We start from the raw sequence: 22,025 nt of genomic DNA, 5'->3' as shown, positions 1-22,025 counted from the left end.
TTCTTTTGCTTACAGTTATTTTTGTTTATATGGTTTAATTATCATTTTTTAATATAACATTTAATATAACAATAACATTGCTTTAATATGAGATTAACTCCACGTTTTTATCTAGTTAACTGGAGATCTGGGGCCTTTAGCCAGAACAGACTACTGCGCATATTTTAGATGTCAAATTTTTATACATTTTGTTTTGTTGAATTAAAAAGTGCATGTATATAGCTATATTTTGCTTGTTTTGACACAATTCAAATTTGTGGCTAAGAAATAATTTATTTATTTCTGGTGTGGTCAGAGATAAATTTGGTAAATCCTTAAATTTGAGCCCTGAAAAGTCATGTGAAATAAAATTTATTGCAATGCGACACAACCCATTTGCTTATGCACATTGAGCAAGCTCATACACACACACACACACACACACACACAAAAAGTGAAATGCATGAACATCTCATTCATTCATTCGTTTTCTTTTCAGCTTAGTGCCTTTAATCTGGGGTCACCACAGCGGAATAAACTGCCAACTTATCCAGCATATTTTTACGGAGCAGATGCCCTTACAGTCGCAACCCATCACTGGGAAACATCTTAACATACACTCTTAATCACACACTCATACACTATGGTCAATTTTAGCCTACCCAATTCACCTGTACCGCATGTCTTTTGGACTTGTGGGGGAAACCGGAGCACCCGGAGGAAACCCACGCGAACATGGGGAAAACATGCAAACTCCACACAGAAATGCCAACTGACCCAGCCGAGGCTCGTACCAGCGACCTTCTTGCTGTGAGGTGAACATGCTAACCGATGTGCCACCGCGTCGCCTGAATGATCATCTAAATCAAGTAATTTTAGCATGTCAAAGTGAAATTTGGGCATAATAAATATATTTTCCCAACAATAAAAGTGTGGCTAGTGAAAATGGCGAATGGCTAGTAATGTTGGAAATCTACTAACCACAGTGTCTGGTGTTTAAAACAGTTAATGTCAAGCCCAGATTATTATAATATATTTATTCTTATTATTTATTTATTTTTTTATATATCTTTTTAGAAAACAGGGGTATAAAAGGATGGCAGACCTATTGTCTTTATTTTGTTCTATGGAACATGAATAAATAAAATTGTGATGCTTGTTCGTTCTGAAAGTGAATGATGTGAAGCATTATAAAGAAACAAAGCATGAAAATAAAATGGCTCATCATTTCAAAGACCAATAAAACAAAAAGAGTTTAAAAATACATTTGCTGGAGGATTGAGTTCAAAGCCTGTGTGCATTTTGATATTCTAATGCAGCCTGATTTGCAAATGAATGTATTCCTCTGTCCTCTGTCTGCAGTGATGTGATGCAGAACCACCTGCTTCAGATGCTGAGTCTGGTGGCGATGGAGAAACCTGCATCCACCAGCTCTGATGATGTGCGGGATGAGAAGGTAACGGAACGGTCCGACAGTTAAGTCTGTACAGGTGGTCCTTTATAGCTCTCTTCTGGCACTTTAATGAATGAGATCTGATAATGAGCCTTGAGGATTCAGTATATCAAACTTATCCACCAATCACTAGTTTTGCAGTGCAGTATTTACATAAAAGTTTGGCGTTCTGTAGTGATTAAGAATTAAGGTCGTGACTCTAGGATTAAATCTCTGGATATTGTAGTGTAAGTGTAGCTTTTTAAAAAAATAATAGAAAATCACATTCACTCATTTGCTTTGTCTATTTTTGCATTACAGCTTTTTATGGCTGTTTTTGTCATCTTCAGTTTATTTATCATTATTTTTTGTTCTTTTTTTTTTTTTGAACATTTTGGTTTTTGTTTATTTTTTGTCATTTTGTTATGCATTTTGTTTGTAATTTAGTTTAGTTTTTTCTTTTTGTTTTCTTTTTCTTATTTTGGTCTTGATTTGACTTTTGTTTAGTCTTTTTGCCTCTTCTCCCTGTCTTGCTTTTTGTGCTTGTTTTTATTTTTTCTCTTTTTGTGAAAATTGGTTTAGTCTGCTTTTATACATTAAAAAATTTGTCTTTGTTTTAATGTTTGTTTTGTAATGATGTTTACTTTGTTTGCTGATGTTTCTCTTTTTTGTTTGAATTCTGATCATTTTTGTGTCCGTTTAGTTGCCTTTGTTTGGGAAGCATAAATTAAGGTCTTGACACTTAGATTTTTAGTCTAGACCAGGGGTGCCCAAACTTTTTCATATGAAGGGTCAAAAACCAAATATCATTTAAGAGTCGTGGGCCGAAGATAAAAAATAACAAACTGTTTTACATTTAAAGTTGTGTAATTTCCTAATTTATATCATAATATTTAAATAAATAGAAAACATTACTATGAATCGTAATTAACTAATGCAGTATACCTTTCTTTAATTACAACTTGCTGCAATGAAAAACATAAACACATTTATGACACAGTGGAGTTCAATGCTGAATTAACTAGTCAAGCAGAATCAATCTAATCTTTTAACCATCTACCGCAGAAGCTTTTGATTCCCTTTTCAGTGCCATCTCTTGCAGAAATTAATCCTCATATTAAGCATCAAATTGAAGTTCTCTTGCTACCATGGCTGGTAATGACCCTGGATTGCTTTTTAAGTTCGTACCAGATCTCCTTTCTCATACCGGTCTGTTTTCCTCTGCTCTCTGTTTTCCTCTACAGGTGAAGGTGCTGAAGTGCATTGAGCCGGTCACTCTCTCAGACGTGGTTCTGGGTCAGTATGTTGGAGATCCAGAGGGAGAAGGAGAGGCAAAACTGGGGTATCTAGATGATAAAACAGTCCCGAAAGGCTCCACTCAGGCTACATTTGCCACAGCAGTGCTTTATGTAAAGAACGAACGCTGGGATGGTGAGTGATGGAAGTTAAGAAATAATCAAATGTTTACACTTCGACCAAAGACCAAAAAAGTTCACCTTGCTGACACTTTATTTGACCTTTTGCTATTTTTGGAAATAAGCACAGTCATTGTACTGGTTTAGTAGCAAAATTTTATTAGATTATTTTAAAAAAATTCTTAATTAACTACTTGTAAATAGGGCTGCACAATTTTGGCAAAAATGTGAATCAATGCTTAAAATCAAGATCACGATTTTGTAAATGTAAAAATAAAGGTTAATATGATTAGCCTATTATTATTGTTAATTCTCAAACATATGGTAAAACAACAACAATAATATTAGACCTATGTGTAGGTCTACTGTTGCTTAAAATGCTAAATTTTGTACAGTCATTATGGTGGACTTGAATAGACTTTCAATATGTCCTGTTTGTTAATTGAGAGTAAAATGATGACATCAGAATATAACTATTCATAATTATAAAGTTGATTTATTATGTTTAAGACATGTGCTTGTCATCTGTCATTAACAACAATTTTAGACCATTTGTGTTCACAGGTAAATTAGAATTTTGTCATTATCAGATTCCTTCTTGCATTATATTCAACATTATATATAGGCTAGGGTTGTTATACTGGCACAGTAAACATTTATTTCATGCACAACACTTCGTGTTTGCTATGAAAGAAAAAAAACATGTCAAATGCTTGTCGTAATCATAACTGTAAAATGCGATATGCGCACAGGTTTCACTTTCACTTCTGAGTGTGGCTCATGGCTGCTGTCAATGTGAGAAAAAACACTTTCATGCAAATCAAACCTTCAGTAAAACAAACTAAATGGTTTTTACAACTTCATTACCTGTTATTCACAGCCTATGCAGGTTCTGTTCACTAAAGTAGGCGTCATTGGACGTGCACCCTCACATTCTCGGTAGTAAACAAACAGCTAACGGTCAGCTCACGTGTGATTTTCGTGGCTGCGAATACATTATTACATGAAGACAGAAATGACATTTTTGGGGGAATTATACCTTATAAATACAGTATGTGACACTTTTAACACCATATAAAGGTGTCAATGTTGCTGTGAAAACTTGTGAGACTGCCTTGCTTCTATCTTGACCTTGAAAATAAAATTCGCTGAATGGTAGAAAAGCTGAATTAAGATCGTGTGTAGGGTCGAATCGAGATCTTGATTTTTTTTTCAATTAATCGTGCAGCCCTACTTGTAAATACAATGCTGTTCAAAGATTGCAGCAATTAAGGTTTTTTTTTTTTTTTTGTGCAGTCTCTTCTCATGACCTGAACAACACCTGAACTCTTGAAATCAGAATAGTTATTAAATAAAATGCTAGTAATAAATAGCCCAAACTAGTAATAAATATTATACTGTGCTAGGTTTGGAGTAATTAAGATTTGTTTATTTTGTAATCAAGAATTAAAAACAAAATGGAGTTTACAAATTTTTTTTTATAATACACCCTAATTATGCAAAGTTGTGAAGTAGTTTTACTATTTAAAGTAACAGTTTTTCATTATGAACAGTAATCATATTTAATTTATTTTTGCGAATCAAATTTATTTCTGTGAAACAAATCTGAATGACTTCAGCCTTCAGTGTTATAATTTAATAATATTATTTGTTAATTAATGTATTTAATAAAGAGAGAGTTTAAAATCATTTAATCAAAAATAATTAATGTCTTTAAATTCTCATTAATAAAAATGTTTATTAACTTAAGGTATCCTTAAAAATAAAAATGTTGTTCAACAACAGCAAAATAAAACGAATCAAAATAAATCTGTGTTGTGTAACAGAGTGACAGTTTCCCTGAATGTCCTAATATTCACTTAAATCTGATATTTAATCGATCCAGGTGTCCCATTTATCCTCCGGTGTGGAAAGGCTCTGAATGAGAGAAAAGCGGAGGTGCGTCTGCAGTTCACTGATGTTCCTGGAGACATCTTTAGCTCTCAGTGCCGGAGGAACGAGCTGGTGGTTCGCGTGCAGCCCAATGAGGCCATCTATGCCAAGATGATGAGCAAGAAACCTGGAGTCTATTTCAGCCCTGAGGAGACAGAGCTGGACCTGACCTACCACAGCAGATACAGGGTAAAACACACACACAAAGACATGCACACTGGATTCAACTTTTGTGCGCACTAAAGTCTTCATGAAATCAAAATTTGCAATGTTTATTTTGATAGCGAACATTGTACGTTTTAAGGTGAACAATTATTACACAGAAAAAAAAAAACTGTTTTATGATCTTGATTCAAAATCTTACCATTTGCTTCTGCTCTGGAATGGCAGTCCTTCTGTGATGATGTCAGTATGACAGCCATGGCCCTCCAACCATTAGTTTGCTGCTAGTAAAAGATGAGATGAGCAGCGTAAAAATAAAACACTGCCCCCTACTCAATAACAATGTGTGACTATAGCCAGCCACTAATGGTAAAAAAATTTATTAATCAGATTTTTTATAATCCCACCCATTAGTCCCTCCCTCATTAGCATAGACAGTCCTGAGTGAGAAGTATCCATCCGCCATTAGAGATTTGAATCTGCCACCATGGTGACACATAGGTGTTTATAGCTACACCTTCTTTTGAAAAGAGGGCTGGGAGCGCAAGCTCATTTAAATTTAAAGCAACAGTCACCAAAAAGACACAATTTGGATCAAAATCATAAAACTGGCAATTTCGAAAAAAGGTTATAAAAACTTCTTTGTGGGGTATTTTGAGTATGTGAAACTTCACATACACATCAGAGACTTATATTACATTTTACATTAATAGTTCACATTTATTTATTTATTTATTTATTTATTTATTCTATTAAAGATTTTAAAATAGTACAAAGTCAATCAGACAAACAAACAAACCATACCCAAGCGGTGCAAATCAAATAAACATTTACAAATGTAAGTTTAAAATAGGAAAATAATTTTAAAAAATAAATAAATAAAAAATAAAAAATTTAGAGTTTATGTAGAAAGGATTGGAGAGGTTCCCAAAGACTCCTACATTTGTCCTGTTTGTGGTTGAGGTCATAAGGTCAAATGACCTCAAAAGGCTGACAACCGAGAAATCCACATGGAAATAGTTGGAGTTTGAGAAGTAGACCATTTTAATAATATACATTTCTTAGCCAGAAATTTAAGAGATGTAAACAGAGGTTTGAGCTCTGAGTCAAAAAGGTCTTCTGGAATGTCATTCAACAAAAAAAAGTGAGGGGGAGAAAATAAAACGTTTTCCAATGATCTCCTGGATTGCAGAATGGACCCCTCTCCAAAATGGTTGGATGTGAACACAGGACCAGAATACATGAAAAAATGTGCCCTTACAAGTTTTGCACTAAAAACGGAGATCGGAACAGGCTGAAAACCTTTTATGCAGCTGTAAGATAAAGTAGAAAAACTTAATTTTGTTCATGTATGGAAATTGAGGTACATTTTGGAAAGATACAATCACAGATCTTGGACCAATCTTCAGGGTCAAACAGAACTCCTAGGTCCCGTTCCCATAGTGGTTTCAAGGAATCAGAGTAAACTAATAAGGCATAGAATTTAGAAATAAGCCCTTTAAAAGAACTTACTGACAGCATGGTTTCTTCCAGTTCCGATAATTTAAAACGAAATTGGTTTTGCTTTAGTAGGGACTCTGTAAAATGTCGAATTTGAAGATATTCAAAAAAAGTCTTCAGAGGGAATATTAAAAATAGGTCACTTTTAATGAAGATGCTTTTCCCTCTATTCCTTTTCACAGGACGTGAAGCTGCCTGATGCTTATGAACGTCTGATTTTGGATGTCTTTTGTGGCAGTCAGATGCATTTTGTACGCAGGTGAGTTTCTGACTTAGCTGCGCTAACATGCATCAAAATACCCTGTTAGTAATCTATTTTCCAGAATATATATATTTTTATTTATTTGAAATGTTCTGCAAATGTATTGCTATTAAGTTCAAGAAAGCAAAATGTGGAAATCTTTTACAGTGTAAGAATGTGTTGTGGCAAGTTTACTGTATGTGACATGCTTTTTTGATTTTAGAAGTTTATTGCATTCTTTCCAATTTAAATATAAAATATGGTAAATAATACCATGGTAATGTACTCTAAGTGTTATCTGTAATCATGATTGATGGCATTTTGATAATGTCTGCTAAAAAAAAAAACTCTCAGAAGTGTTTCAAGTGTGCTTGAGATTCATTCATACCTCCTCTTAGCTTTTCTTCTCCACATCTTGATATTTTTGGACATTTTATTCAGGTATGCAGCAAATGATTGCTTATGTCATGCTGGGTAAAATCGAAAAATGTGGTGCAAGTAGAGTATAAATATCTGTTCTAAATACCATTCCAAGTTTGAGTAAAAAGTAGCCCTTATAAAAGTACTCAAGATTATGATGAAGGCAAATGTTTGCCAAAACGCAGAGGCACAGTTTTAGGGATTGGCCTTGTCAATAAAGGCTTTTAAAATATTTTTTCCACATTTTTCGAGTGCCTTGGACTTTCATTTGCTGTTTATTCTGATGAATCCCTTACCCAAAGAGCACCAACACATTAATCAAGCTACCCCTGAGCACTTTTTGTTTGATTTTGGATTTTTACTCAAGTGTAGTGATTGAGAATTACACTTTGAAAATGATTTAACTGTATACCCTGCTAATTAGAAATGTTGCTTACATCAGTGCCATTATCTTTTAAGGGTGTTTCCTAGTGTAAGTTAATTCTGTAAGTTTATTCATTTGTCCTTCATGGACTGTAAATTTAAAAGGTGAGATTAACACGAGAAAACATTGCATTAGCAGAGGCACCTATAATAAAACAGATAGAGAGCAGGTTGATTGGTTTGCATGTGAAGTGAATTCTGTGTATACTAAAAAATCTGTGGCAATTTGTCAGCCCTTATTATGTACTTTCAATTCTGACTAACCAGCCACAAGTGTCTAATAGTTAACATGGCACCACAAACCAAGCTCATGCAGCACTGATGGAATACATGCGATTTGGTGATATGTGTGAAAACGTAATATTCTGTAGTGCATTTGGTTATTTCAGATCCTTATAGGCTACACTTTATCTTGCTGAAACACATTGGATCTTTTAAAAAATTGTCCCTTTATAAACATTTTAGTTTCATCGGAGGACTATTTAAATGCATATTTGTCATAGTTTTTGTCTTTTAAATGTCATTTTGGCTTTTTTCTGTCAATGGAAAATAAAATATTCATTTTCCTTCGGCTTAGTCCCTTTATTCACCAGGGGTTACCACAGCAGAATGAACTGCCAACTTATCCAGCATATGTTTTATGAAGCGGATGCCCTTCCAGCTGCAGCCCAGTACTGGGAAACACCCATACACACTCATTAACACACATACACTACGGCCAATTAAGTTTATTCAATTCACCTGCACCTGTAGAAATGCCAACTGACCCAGCCGAGGCTCGAACCATAATGGTATTGAGTATGCACCCTATACATGCACTTGCTGTGCATTTGTATGACGCTTGAGGTTTGCAGACCGTTAGCTATGTTCCTCTTGAGTTAAAGCCACAAAGGGGAAACAAGTGTTGGGGATGTTTGTTTGTTGTTGACTGTTTGTTTTTCTGTTTTGTGCAAATTTATAAAAATAATCCCTATTCATAAAGTATTTTTACAAATGTGTGTAAAAGTACCATATGTGATGCAGTGATTGACACTTAATGTAAATGCAATCTGAATTCTTTTGTCACAGTGATGAGTTGAGGGAAGCCTGGAGAATCTTCACTCCTCTCCTTCATCAGATAGAGTCAGAGAAAACACCACCCATCAAATACAAATACGGGAGGTACTATAAACCAGCTCACCATCGACAATCTTTTTTTCAGAAAACGATGTGTAATGTATCTCACGTTCTCTCCGTCTGTGTTATAGTCGTGGTCCCGCTGAGGCTGACGAGCTGGTGCAGAAAGTGGGCTTCCGCTACGAGGGAACATACAAATGGGTGAATCCACACAAACTGTGAAAGCAGCAGATGCGGAAACTGAAGCCTGCTTATAAACGAAAAATCAGCCGCAGTCGAGTGCCTGAAACAAGCACTTTAAACAAACTAAATATTAAAGATTCATTCTGTTTAAGCACTGCGTTTACAGAAGGACCAACACGATTGGAAACCTTTTTCTTAGCATGTTATGAATCATAACCAGCTCCTTATGGTATATGGTTTAGAATAGTGTTTCTCAACCATGTTTCTGGAGGACCACCAGCTCTGCGCGTTTTCCATGTCTCCTTAACCAAACACACCTGATTCAGATCATCAGCTCATTAGCAGAGACTGAAAGAGCTGTAATGGGTTTGACAGACAAAGAAGACATCCAAAACATGCAGTTCTGGTGGTCCTCCAGCAACGTGGTTGAGAAACACTGCTTTAGAATATCTCTATTGTTTCATTTTATATTTTATTGTACATTATTGATTATTTTTGCTGATGCAGTTAAAGGGGCTGTTCACCCGAAAATAAAAATTCTGTCATCTTTTACTTGTTTCAAACCTTTATAAGTATGTGTTGAACACAAAAGAACATATTTTGAAGAATGTTGGAAAGCTGTAACTATTAACTTTGATTGACTTCTATGGAAGACTACAACTTTCTTTAAAATATATTCTTTTGTGTTAAACACAAGAAAGAATCTCCTAAAGGTTTGGAAGCACTTGAGGGTGCGCAAATAGCAAGTAAATTTTCACTTTTGGGTGAACTATCCCTTTAAGAATTATTTTGATATCAATGCACTGTCATTCCCTGTTTTCACATTCTCCAGTCTTTAAGAAACACAAATCTGTTTGCATTCCTTTTTTCTCAAGCAAAAGTCTTAACATTAAATGCTGCTTATATTTCAGAAGTGTTTTATGGGCAGGTGGTGGTTTAAAGTACAGTCTGCTACTGTAGTGATCCTTACGTTCATGTATTTTGTTGAAATATATAGATAAGCTGTGTAATTGGACCACAAAAAAGGAGAAATTCCAGAAACAATTTGGGATCAATAGTGGAAGTTGTCTTAAGTGAGACACAGTTATGTTTAGTCTTACAAAGCAGATGCATTACAAGCCACATCCTTCTGTAAATACTCCAGACGAGCTCTGATGTACATTGTTACACCACTATCAAAATGTGAGCCAAACTTTGGGATGGTGTATTTCTGCTTGCTATCACCTTTGACATTAGATAAAGTGTCATAAAAGAACTTAAAGGGTTAGTTCACCTAAAAATTACGATATTCTCTATAGTAAAGTGGCTCTAAACTTATGAATGTCTTTCCTCTGTTGAACACAAAATAAGATATTCTGCAAAATGTTGGGAAAAGCAGCCATTGACATCTATAGCAAAAAATGTCAGAGGTGAACGGCTGTTTTCTTTTGTGTTCAGTTGAAAAAAAAAACTCAATCGAAGGATGAGTAAATGAGTGATTTTTGGGTGAAGTATCCCTTTAGTGTTTTATGTATTGAGTGACGGCGATGTTGCTTTGACAGTTTTAACAGCTTTATGTTCATTTTTTTTATGCTTGAACATCTGTGCACTATTTAACTTTTCTGTAAAAGTTATGCCTAGCGTATACTAGTGTTTTCTATTGTATTATAATAGACACTTTTACAATAAAGCATAGTTAAGATGCCACAGGTGTGTTCCAGTTTCTCCAATGCTTTCTGTTCATATTGTATTTATAAACACTCGCTGGGCACTTTATTGTGTAACTCTTATTATAGCTGTGATGTTACTGTATGTCAATGCTTATTATCTAGTTTGAATGCTGATTAACCAGCAGGTGGTGCCACAAACCAAGATCATGCAGCAATTTGTGCATGTGTTTGACAATGTTACATCCTTTAGTGTATTTAGTGATAGTTTATGGCCATTTGGTGATTGCATATGGCCACCATACAGTAGCCTTTTATATAAATATAAATTAAACCAGAACAAATTTGTACTTATTTATAAATGCCCAGCATAGATTGTGTTTATATAATTTCATTTCCAAAGGGGGTGAAATTAGTATTTTAAAGACACTTATTTTAAAGATACTAAACTGAAATCTGCCGCAAAAATATAGAAAACCTTTACACAGTCAATGGATAATTATTTCATGATTATGCTAAAGACGCAGACAGACCTGACTGACCTACACTTTGTGGCCCTTTCCATCTTCACAAATGTACAGTAATTGAGTGTTTGCCTAATTTTAGAACCTTTTGTATTGACTTGAAACTTCATTATCAATCTACCTGCTTATCATTAAATAAGAAAGCTGCCAAAACAACTGCTGAAAAAATTATATTATCATTAGCATTACTTTTAAATTATTAGATCCCCTTTGGTACACCTATGTAACATTCTAATTATTTACTTATAATTTGAGATATTTATGTTTAATTTCTTTAAATATTGGTTTTTCTTTCATGTATTGATTTTTTTTTTTCATAATCATTTGTCAAATCTGTGTAACTAGCTGCACAACGAATATGCATCATTTGTATTCAGGTCACAGAATATTAGTACAAGTGAATGTTTTATGTATCCCCATGTTACTGGTGTTAATTAAAAAGACCCGACTGACCTAATATAAAAGTTTAATATAAAGAAAATTGTTTTTCCAATGACTTTTATTACAGTCAGCACCGGAAGCGATTTAACTACCCGCACATCCGTCTTCCGGTCATGGACAACATGGTTGTAGAGGTGTAGCTGTGTCCATCAGCGTGCTTTTCGGCATTTGTTGAAGATCTTTTGTCTATTTGACAGCTGTATTTATATACTATAGCATATTTATCAAGCAGGCCAGCGGTCAACATGAATATACGCAACGCACGGGTAAGTAAACGAAAATAAAGAAGTATAGCCATAAGACAGGAGATGAGTGTCAAAATGGGTTTTTCCCAACAATCATATACACTTTAACTTATGCACAATGAAACATTTATTGCTGATAATAATAATTTAATTATTAATTATGTAAATAATTTGCCTTTTAGTTCTTAATCTTCGTTTTTTACGTTGCTCGTGTTTAAAGGGGCCGTGTCTTATTCGTTTTAAACGTTCATTTGCAAAGCAATACATGGGATTTTATATAAATTTCTTTGGAAAAACAAACCGCACTGTTTGAAGAAATTAGTGACATTAAATACTTACAATATTTGGAAGCTTTTCCCCCAAATTGAGGTAAAGTTGGTTTTATATTCGCTCATTCAGAATTTATCCTTATTAATATTCTTATGAGTATTATTAGCAAATTCTAAATCGTAAAATCATATTAGCAGCCAATGAATATCAAAGTACAACAGTGTTCACAGTCAAATAAATAGTGCTAATGTTGTTTTCAAGTAATATTTACATGCGATTTCAGACCCTATATTCAAATTAGCGAACGTTAAATGAAGGAATGTGCTAATTTAAAACCAACTTTATCTCAATTTTCCCCAATTGGTCTTCTCTCAGCTAGGTGGTATAAACTTTATCTTGATGTGTAACTATGATATTTAACAACGTCCTATCAAACTAATACATTTCCACAAACAGATTCTTTTGGCATGGACTCTTATCTACAAACATAACTTTTCTCACCACCGGTGCTACATATGGAACAATAGAAATATTTTATTTAAAAATAAATCTTTATTTTACAATCAGTGGTTCAATAATGGAATAGAACATGTTAGCCAGCTCTTTAATGTGGAAGGTCTACTGCTGCGATGCACAGAATTTCTCATAAAATACAAAATTCCGATAACTCCTAAAAAGTTTGCAATAACTGTAGGTGCTATTCCTTCTGGATTATAGATGCTTTTTAAAATCAATACAGTATCACTAGGAACCATTGCTGTTCCAGAACCAGTTTATACGCCTATTGGGGAAATTCGTTTTTCTATAAAGAAAGATAAAAACTATAAAATAAAAGCTCTGTTTCTCGAAAATACTGTCTCTACCCCTCCTGCTATCTCACATTGGAACAGTCTTTTTGATCATTTAAACTGGGAAAATATATGATCCATACAACAAAAGTTTTTCCTTGCTATTAAGGTAAAGGAAATGTCTTTTAAATTACAACATAACATTTACCCTGTCAAAAACTTCTTAAAGAAAAGATTTGGATCAGACTTTGATACAAATTGCTCCTTTTGTCAGAATAACACTGAAACTTTTCCTCACTTATTTTGGTCATGCAGCCATGTGTTCCAATTTTGGCAAGATATTAATTTATTTATTTCAAATATTACTTCACAGAATTTTTCTGTTACTACAAAAGTAATCATTTTTGTTTGTTTTTTTATACAAATATTAACATCTCCTTTATAATAAACTTCTTTTTTTATGCAGATTCTACATTCATAAATATAAATTTTCAAATTGCAGGCCAGTATTTATAGCATTTATACAAGAGATTAAAAATTACTTATAATTCCAGATTCACTTGACAAGAAAGCACTCAAAACATACAATTTGCACGACCTTTATTATGTATAATCTATTAAATCTCTAAATTGCTGTTATCATATTATTTTGCCCTCTTTACTCTCAATTTCCTTTCTATTATATATATCTATCCTCAGATCAGATGACCTATTGATATCTCTTTAATTTTTGTTTGATTTCTGTAGTTTTTTTCTTATTGTTTCTCTTTTTTTCATTCTTTATTGGCACCATTGTAAATAATCTAATGATTATTATTGTAAATGATGTGTACCAAATGTATCTTTCTGTTATACAATAAATGTTCCAAAAAATGTTTTAAACATTCATTTCTTTTCTCCCTCAGCAAAAATAACAGTTTAACGTTAACTTAGCGATACATCGTCTCTTTGGATATTATTGTTGTTATAAATGTTATCATATATGCAATATCTGCTAACCTTAGGGTAGTTTGGTGCTAATTATTCATGCATCAGCTTGACTCAATGATTGGCTGTTTTTTAATTTCTCCAGCCAGAGGATCTGATGAACATGCAGCACTGCAACCTGCTGTGTCTTCCAGAGAACTATCAGATGAAGTACTACTTCTACCATGGCCTGTCCTGGCCACAGGTTTGTTACTGAATTGGGGTGTAGTTGGTTTTATGTTAGCACACGTTCTGATTTTGAACTTAATATAATTTCAGAAAAATATTCTTTGCCAAATTTAAATAGGGAAATCATATTAGCAGCTAATGACTATAAAGTACAACAGTAGGGCTGCGCAATATTGGAAAAATCTTACATTGCAATATTTTTTAATTTCACAATATATATATTGCGAAATGAATACAATTTCACCAGGTGACTTAATATCTCTGTCTGGAAAGAATTTATAAACAATCTATAAAGTTTTCGGCGTCCCTTGGCACATTTTCGTGGTGGTCTGTGCTGTTTGCAATGCATTTCTGTATTTGCATGTGTTGTGAGTATTGCCATGCATAGCTATATGAATATAGCCAAGAAAAATATGCAATTAAAATAAAGTGAAACAGTATACAAGTACAGTAACTGAATGATAAAAAAATTAAATTAAATTAATGGTAGTTAAGGTCACAAGTGGTACAATTTCTTATACCTGAATGCTTTTAAAATCATTATACAAACACAGGCATCAAAAATACGTGCAAATGATAAATTGTGATACAAACTCAACATTGCATATCCTGTGATATGACTATTGTGAATGATCACGTTGCGATTAACGATGCTGAAAAAATGTATTGTGTAGCACTAGTTCGCACAGTTAATTATGTAGTGCTAATGTTGTTTTGAAGTCATAATTATTAACCAGGGTGGACATTTCAGCAAGACAATGATGCCAAACACAGTAAAGAAAGCTGTTTTTAGAAAAGAAAATAAAGCTGCTAGAATGACCAGCCAATAACCTGACTTGAAATCAATACAAAATAAGCAGTGTTGGGGTAACGCAAGTTACATAATATTATTTTTCTAAGTAACGAGTCAAGTAACACATTACTTAAAAAATGAGAAATAATATTAGCTAATTTTAAAAAATGTAATATGACTTTTTATTTTATTTGATTAGCCTTTAAAAAAATTATTGAAAAAGAGGAGAATTTCTCAGTGGACAGTGATTTTACTCCAGTAATATGACAGTACAAAAGTAAACTTTTATTGATCTGTATTTACAGCATGTAAAGCTGTGAGGTCAGGAATTTCTCAGAAGATAACATTATCCTAAATTATTATTATTATTTGTTTGATGAAGGTGTATGTTGTAAAGTGAATTATTAATTGCAGAGTTATCTATTTAAAACAATTAAGTGGAAAAAAAAACAGAAGCCTTAGCCAGGTAAGAAAAAGTAACTCAAAAGTAGCGTAATGCATTACTTTGCGTAAAACCAAACTAAGTAATGCAACTAGTTACTTTTTTGGGGAGTATCTCATTATTGTAATGCCTTACTTTCAAAAGTAACTGTCCCAAACACTAAAAGTAAGAACTACAGATCATAAATTATAGACGAGTGTGACAGAATCATCAAGATTTTTAGACTTTACAAAGGAAAAAAAAAATAAAATTTTTGCAATGCATGCAAATCCATTCTCCATACTAGAGGCATTTTCAGACTGAATATTCAAAGTAGCGTGGTAAACAATATAGGGACCTTGTCAGGTTGTGCTCATAACTGCATGTCATTATAATTAATTAGCATTAGCCTTTACTATTTTATTGAATGCCAAAGCCTGAATGTGCGAATATAAAGCCAACTTTACCTAATTTGTTACTGATACTCATCTACTATTATGCACTACTATTATGCACTACTATTACTCATCTACTATTATGCACTACACAGGTTGATTGTTATATGCTAAAGCCTTATTGATCAGCTGTGTTTATTTTGTTAAAGCTGTCCTACATCGCAGAGGATGAGAACGGGAAGATAGTTGGATATGTTTTGGCAAAAATGTAAGTTTTTCTGCTTTTTTTGCTTTTCTTATATTGTATTTATTTAAAAAAAAAGAGCCTGTTCTGAATCATTTTCTCACCTTTATGTTGTTCAAAATCTCTGAGAGACAATTTTGTCTCTCAAGAAAATTTTTTATGAAATAATAAATTAGATATTTGTGCAATTTCATCAAAAGATAAATTTATTTTCCCTAGGGAATCATCAATATGGATTTCTTGACCGATACACATGAGCAATAACTTGTTACATTTGGAGACCGATAGCTAAGGCCAGAGAGAATCTGCAGACTGTTTTTGCTATTTCTGCGTAGAATTTTGTAAAATATATATGTAACTGTATTGCTTTATTTTATGTTCACATGTTCAGAGTAAACAAATGTTTAAAACTAATTTGAATGCAAAAGAATTAAAAGTTTATAGGTAACACTTTACAATAAAGTCTAATTTATTATTAGCTCCACTTAATAACATGACTTGATTTTCAGGAATAATTAGGCATTAACTAAGAAAAAAATGAATAAATAAATAATAATTATTCCTGGTATTTTGAAGTGTCCACGATATCATTATTGTGCATGTTTATTATCAAGATATACTGTATTGAATATTAGTACATGTCTATTGATTTGTCTGTTCACATTTGCTTTCACACTGACATACTGGCATTCAGAAAAATAGATTAGTTGCCTGTGTGGAATTTATTCCTGCATACAGGAATTTTTTGCATTCATATTTGAATTATTGGGTCACTAGAACTGCAATTTTAATAGCCTTAATATTAATAGGTTTGTATTTGCTTGTTTTTTGCAACCGCCATACTTTAATGTCAGCGCACACATTGTTAAAACAGCAATAATAATAATACATAACAAATACGTCATAATTTTTTCTACTTTCGTTTAAAATAAGAAATGATATATAATGTAATAAATATAAGCTAATGCTTGAAATGCAATTATTATAAAAAGTTTAATTTAATATACTAATTGCGTGTGTTCGATTCCTCAGGGAGGAGGATCCTGACGATGTGCCTCATGGACACATTACCTCACTGGTTAGTGTGTTTAATCTAATCTAAAAAGAATTTGCAGTTGTTTCTCATCATTTGTGCTGATATTAATGCTCTAGTTTCTTTTTGTCCATCTGAATAGAAGTAAATGCTCTGCTGTGTATTCATACAGGCAGTTAAACGCTCGCACAGGCGTCTTGGACTGGCTCAAAAACTCATGGATCAAGCCAGCAGAGCTATGATTGAAAACTTCAATGCCAAATATGTCTCTTTACATGTTAGAAAGAGGTATGATCCTTAAGTGCCTTTATTCTTTGTTGTTATATCAGGTTTGAAAGATTCGCAGATGTGATTTATTTATTTTTGATCATGTTGCTTTTTGTATTTCAGTAACCGGGCCGCTCTTCACTTGTACTCCAACACACTTAAGTTTCAGTGAGTATTGCTTCATTTTTACCCATCTCTGTTATGTAATTATCAGTGTTGGGGGTAATGCATTACTGTGCGTTCACACCGAAGGCGGTGAGAGCGTCTAATTTCACTCTAGTGACAACATTTTCTGCTAGCTTTCATAGCTTTAGCGACGAGAGCATCAAAATTCAATATATTGATGTTGTGTTTAAAGGGGTCGTTGCTGCATATTAGCAAATCATTTACTATGGAAATTTCAGTTGTTGTGTGTGCTGTGGCTTTGCTCCACTTAACCAATATGTCCATATGTCTAAAATCTGCAGCAGCAATACTGTTTTGTACTGTCGTTAGTGAGCAAAAGATTCCCATTTAAAAAAAACATATGATATTAGTGCACATCAGTAACTCGCCAGTAACTTTTTTCAAATTTAAGTCCCTCTAAGAAAACAATGTAAATAACTAGAAATGCAATACTAAAACTCCTGGGAACTGCAATACTAAAACCCCTGGGAACAACTGTGGCCGGAACCAAAGTTCTGTTTCTGGACTTCTCTCAAGCGGTGGACTTCTACATTCCGATTGGTTGCCGCCGAACCAGGTCATAGCTCATCACCATAAAGTTGACTTGATTTCAACTCTTATAAACGCCCACACTGGTGAAGATGCACCACGCCGCTCCTGAACGCTTATCACTGCTGGCTCCCATTAAAAATAAATGACTTCCGACTACTTTGATGCTCTTGCCACCTTCGGTGTAAACGCACAATTACAAGTTATGTGAGTTATGTAATAATACTACTTTTCTAAGTAACAAGAAAAGTAACGCATTACTTTTCAAACATAAGTAATAATATTTGAGTTGCTTTTTGAAAATGTAACGCGAGTTACATTTTAGCTTGGTTAATTAGCTTTTAAAAAAGAAATTGCTGAATTAAAATGAAAGTAGTCATAATGAATCACGCTGTCAATGTGAGAATGTGTTCATTATATTGAACATATCGAAGAACAGAAAAAGCGGATTATAGTCTCAATGGACAGTGCTTTTACTCGAGACAAATAGTACAAAAGTTGCTTGAAACGCATTGCTTTAAACTTTCAATAATCTGTATATACGACATGTATAGCTCTGGGGTCAGGAAGTTCTCAAAAAACATAAAATAATTTTTAATGTGTTTTTTTTTTTAAAGGTAAATGTAGGTGTAGGTTATATATTACGTTGTTAATTGCAGAGCTCCTCTAATAAATAAATAAGAAAAAAAAGTTCTAAAAGAGATCAAGCCTCAGCCAGGTAATAAATAGCAACTCAAAAGTAACGTAACACATTACTTACCATAAAAAGGAAGTAAGTAACGCAACTTATTACTTTTTTGGGGAGTAACTCCAATATTGTAATGCCTACTTTCAAAAACAACTTTCCCCATCACTGGTTATTAAATTAGTATTCTGAATAAAAGAGGGCTTATTCCAATCTAAATTAATAACTGATTGGTTTATGGATATAATTCGAGTGTGACAGAATGGTATTACTTTTGGTATCTTTTCATTTTCACAAGATATTTAGAGTTTAGTGTTTTTGTTAATATTGAAAGCCATTTGAAAACTGTCATTGATTCTTTAGAGGTAGTTAAACTTTAACAGCACAATTAACTGTTAAATTAAATCTAATACATTGTGTTGAATAGAATGAACAACACTATTTATGGTATGTTTGGATTTTTACAGAAAATTGGGTCAATTTCATGGCAACAGCTCCTTTAGAATTATATTTACCAGGAAAAATCACAATGTGTTCAATACTTGTTTTTCCCTTCTGCATTTGATAAAATGAAACTTTTATTCAGCCATATGTTATGTCCCTTTTTATTGGTTTAGGAAGAACGAAAAGGAAAAGCTCAGTTTCGAGCTTATGTAGGCCTACAGTTCATAATTCATGTTTAACTGAATAAACGGTTAGTAAACACAAGTACATCTTATTGAACATTATTTATTTTAACACTAATTATTCAATTCATTAATTTTGGAAACAGGAGATAAGCCCCTGGTCTAATGTGCCACCTGGCTTGAGAAACCTGTTTTCAAAGACCTACTTTTAGTCATTATTTGGGTAGCACACATACTCTGAATGCCTTCGGCAGAATTCAAATAAACCATTTTAATCTAGATTAATTTCAAGATTACAGTGAGATTAATCTAGATAAAAAAAAAATGAATCTATGCCCACCTATATTATGTGTATATATATATATATATATATATATATATATATATATATATATATATATACATATATTATTCATATATACACTATTTGCCTTAGCAATGTTAGCAAATTAAAATAAAATGGTAAAAAAAAAAACCTAAATGGATTGTAAAAAAAAATCAATATATATATATATATATATATATATATATATATATATATATATATATATATATATATATATATATATATATATATATATATATATATATATATATATATATATATATATATATATATATATATATATATATATATATTACAAGAACAAACATTGGCTCATACTGTAGACAAACAAAAGACAAGGCAATTAATTTGTTTGTTTTATCCATTTCTTTGAAACTCCCATATAGAATAATAATAAATATTAATAATAATAATAATAAAAATCTGATGTATGACAACAATAAAATTACATTTGTGACAAACAAGTTCATGTTTGGATTTCACATATATAAAATGTTGTATATAAATATTTTTCTTCAACCATTGGAATTACAAAAATGGACGTTTAAATATATTAGCTAAAAAAATTAATATTTGTCTTTATAAATTGCCATATCCGATTTCTGTATGGGCTGAACAACATTTTAATGTAATGTTTTTCAAAATTATAAACGGGACATTTTATAATGTAAAAAAAACTATTACACATTAGTGTTTTATTGCTTGAAAAGCCCCTTTTTTCTTTGACTCATGTACTCATACTGCACTGTATCATAGTTATATTTATTTGTGTTGCAGGATTAGTGAAGTGGAGCCCAAATATTATGCTGATGGAGAAGACGCTTATGCCATGAAGAGAAATCTCACACAGATGGCAGATGAGGTATGTGCTGGTGCAGTCATACATAATTATGTGATACAGATACTGCTTTAAAATACACTTTCAACACTTTAATTTTCAAATGAAGATGAATAAACAAATATCCCAAACAAACTTGACCCTCTACACCCACTGAACAAATGTGGAAGAATAACACCGGCGAAAGCTTTTCTAATCTTATGGGAATGACCTACACGTACTCCATTTCCCTCCTTCTGGATTTTTCCAACTGTTCAACATCTTGTAATAATGTCCTCTTTAACTATTCTGAACTCAGAAGAGGGTTGGTGCCAATTCAGATTTTAAACGAAGTGGTTTTTAAATGCCTATTCAAAACATTAAAAAAATCTTTAATATATTTTTATCTTTGTTATGTTGGCCAATCATTGTAGATAGGAAAGTGTTATTCTAAATTGCTATAAAAGAAATCACACATTCACACGTCTAAATTTGGTCAGGGCAGTTGAGTTGCACCTTTTACAGAGTTGTTATCAAAAATTAAATGGGGTTAAATTGGGTTCACCTTTAAAAAGTAAAAAGCTATTGGTGTGTGTGTGTGTGTGTGTATGTATATATAAAAATTATATATATATATATATATATATATATATATATATATATATATATATATATATATATATATATATATATATATATATATATATATATATATATATATATATATATAATTTTAGTTGTTATTCTGATCCTTTTCCTCCACATTCATTGTTATTAATTAGCAAGTGTACATAAAAACACATTTAGCACATTTCAGTTACAGATGTATTTGTATATAAAAAGTTTGGGCTTGAAACGTTTCCCTGATGTGCAGTTGCAGAAGCCAGGTGTGCGTCTGTGGGGCTCCGAGGCTCCACCGTCTCAGGACACTTCTGTGACGGGCCTGGTGGAGAAGCTGACGGTGCAGGATGGAGAGAAGGAGGGAGATGGAGACAGTGGAGGAGAGAGTAAAGAAATGAGCGAGGTCAGCGAGGCCACCGAAAGCACGGACGTCAAAGACTCATCGTCAGACTCTTAACTTTCATCCATCACATAGGTTTCAATTGGGTTTACAGTGTTTATATGCTCTGATGGTTTTATTTTCAGAATACAGGAAAGTGATCTGGTAAAAGTGGTTCTCCGCTATGGAGTTATGCAAGGAAATTTGACAATAAAATTGGAGATTTAAACGTATGTGTGTTATTTATCATGGCAAAAATGAAGGAAAAAGTGATATGGCTACATAGAATAGTCTGTTGGTTAGCAGTAAGGCCCATTATGGCGCTGCAATTTGAGGTATTGGAAAAAACGGGAATCAATCAAGAAACTGATTTTTATCAGACATGTGGAAGGCAATTGGGGCCAAAATTTAGTCATCAGACATTATTTGGCATTCAATAGACCAGGGGTAGGGAAACTATGGCTCGGGAGCCACATGTGGCTCTTTGACCAAAAATATGTGGCTCTCCAGCTGTCTCTTCAATAATATTATAAAGTAAAAAAAATGATAACTGTCTCTAGAAATCAGTTTTTATTGAAAAAACAATTACAGTCACCTTTATGTTTTTTTTTTTTTTTTTTTTTTTTTTTTTTTTTACAGCAAAATGAATAACAACTCAGTTTACAATAAAAGTATGTTTCAACCAATGCACATGTATGGCGCTGTGGTTTAACTTCAATTGTGACACTAATAAAGGGCAAGCAACTTTCATTTTTTTTAAGGTAAACACGCATGTAAATTCAAACCACATTCATGAGTGGGGATGGCAAAAA

The 22,025-nt window shown here is 32.9% G+C and overlaps 2 protein-coding genes across 3 annotated transcripts in view; both read left to right on the top strand.

Moving 5' to 3' along the window:
• The window catches only part of g6pd (glucose-6-phosphate dehydrogenase), a 30,210-nt gene extending 19,721 nt beyond the window's left edge, over positions 1-10,489 (top strand). For both annotated transcript variants that reach the window (XM_056449095.1, XM_056449094.1), the window contains 6 exons: positions 1,342-1,435; positions 2,656-2,842; positions 4,712-4,947; positions 6,603-6,679; positions 8,573-8,665; positions 8,752-10,489. In XM_056449095.1, the coding sequence (XP_056305070.1) occupies positions 1,342-1,435; positions 2,656-2,842; positions 4,712-4,947; positions 6,603-6,679; positions 8,573-8,665; positions 8,752-8,842 (778 nt within the window). In that variant the 3' untranslated portion in view covers positions 8,843-10,489. The remainder of the gene's footprint in view (positions 1-1,341; positions 1,436-2,655; positions 2,843-4,711; positions 4,948-6,602; positions 6,680-8,572; positions 8,666-8,751) is intronic.
• A 1,028-nt stretch (positions 10,490-11,517) lies between these two features.
• Positions 11,518-21,442, top strand: naa10 (N-alpha-acetyltransferase 10, NatA catalytic subuni). Its single transcript, XM_056449900.1, has 8 exons — positions 11,518-11,680; positions 13,790-13,888; positions 15,691-15,749; positions 16,758-16,803; positions 16,931-17,046; positions 17,149-17,193; positions 20,174-20,258; positions 21,088-21,442. Exons 1-8 carry the CDS (start codon positions 11,660-11,662, stop codon positions 21,289-21,291), a joined length of 675 nt encoding a protein of 224 aa, XP_056305875.1. The 5' UTR covers positions 11,518-11,659; the 3' UTR covers positions 21,292-21,442.
• Positions 21,443-22,025: the final 583 nt, after the last annotated feature.

This window comes from Danio aesculapii, chromosome 23 (assembly GCF_903798145.1).
Source record: "Danio aesculapii chromosome 23, fDanAes4.1, whole genome shotgun sequence".
Classification (NCBI taxonomy): Eukaryota; Metazoa; Chordata; class Actinopteri; order Cypriniformes; family Danionidae; genus Danio; species Danio aesculapii.
The sequence above is the reverse complement of the archived record's forward strand: the minus strand, read 5'-3'. Positions and strand labels throughout refer to the sequence as shown.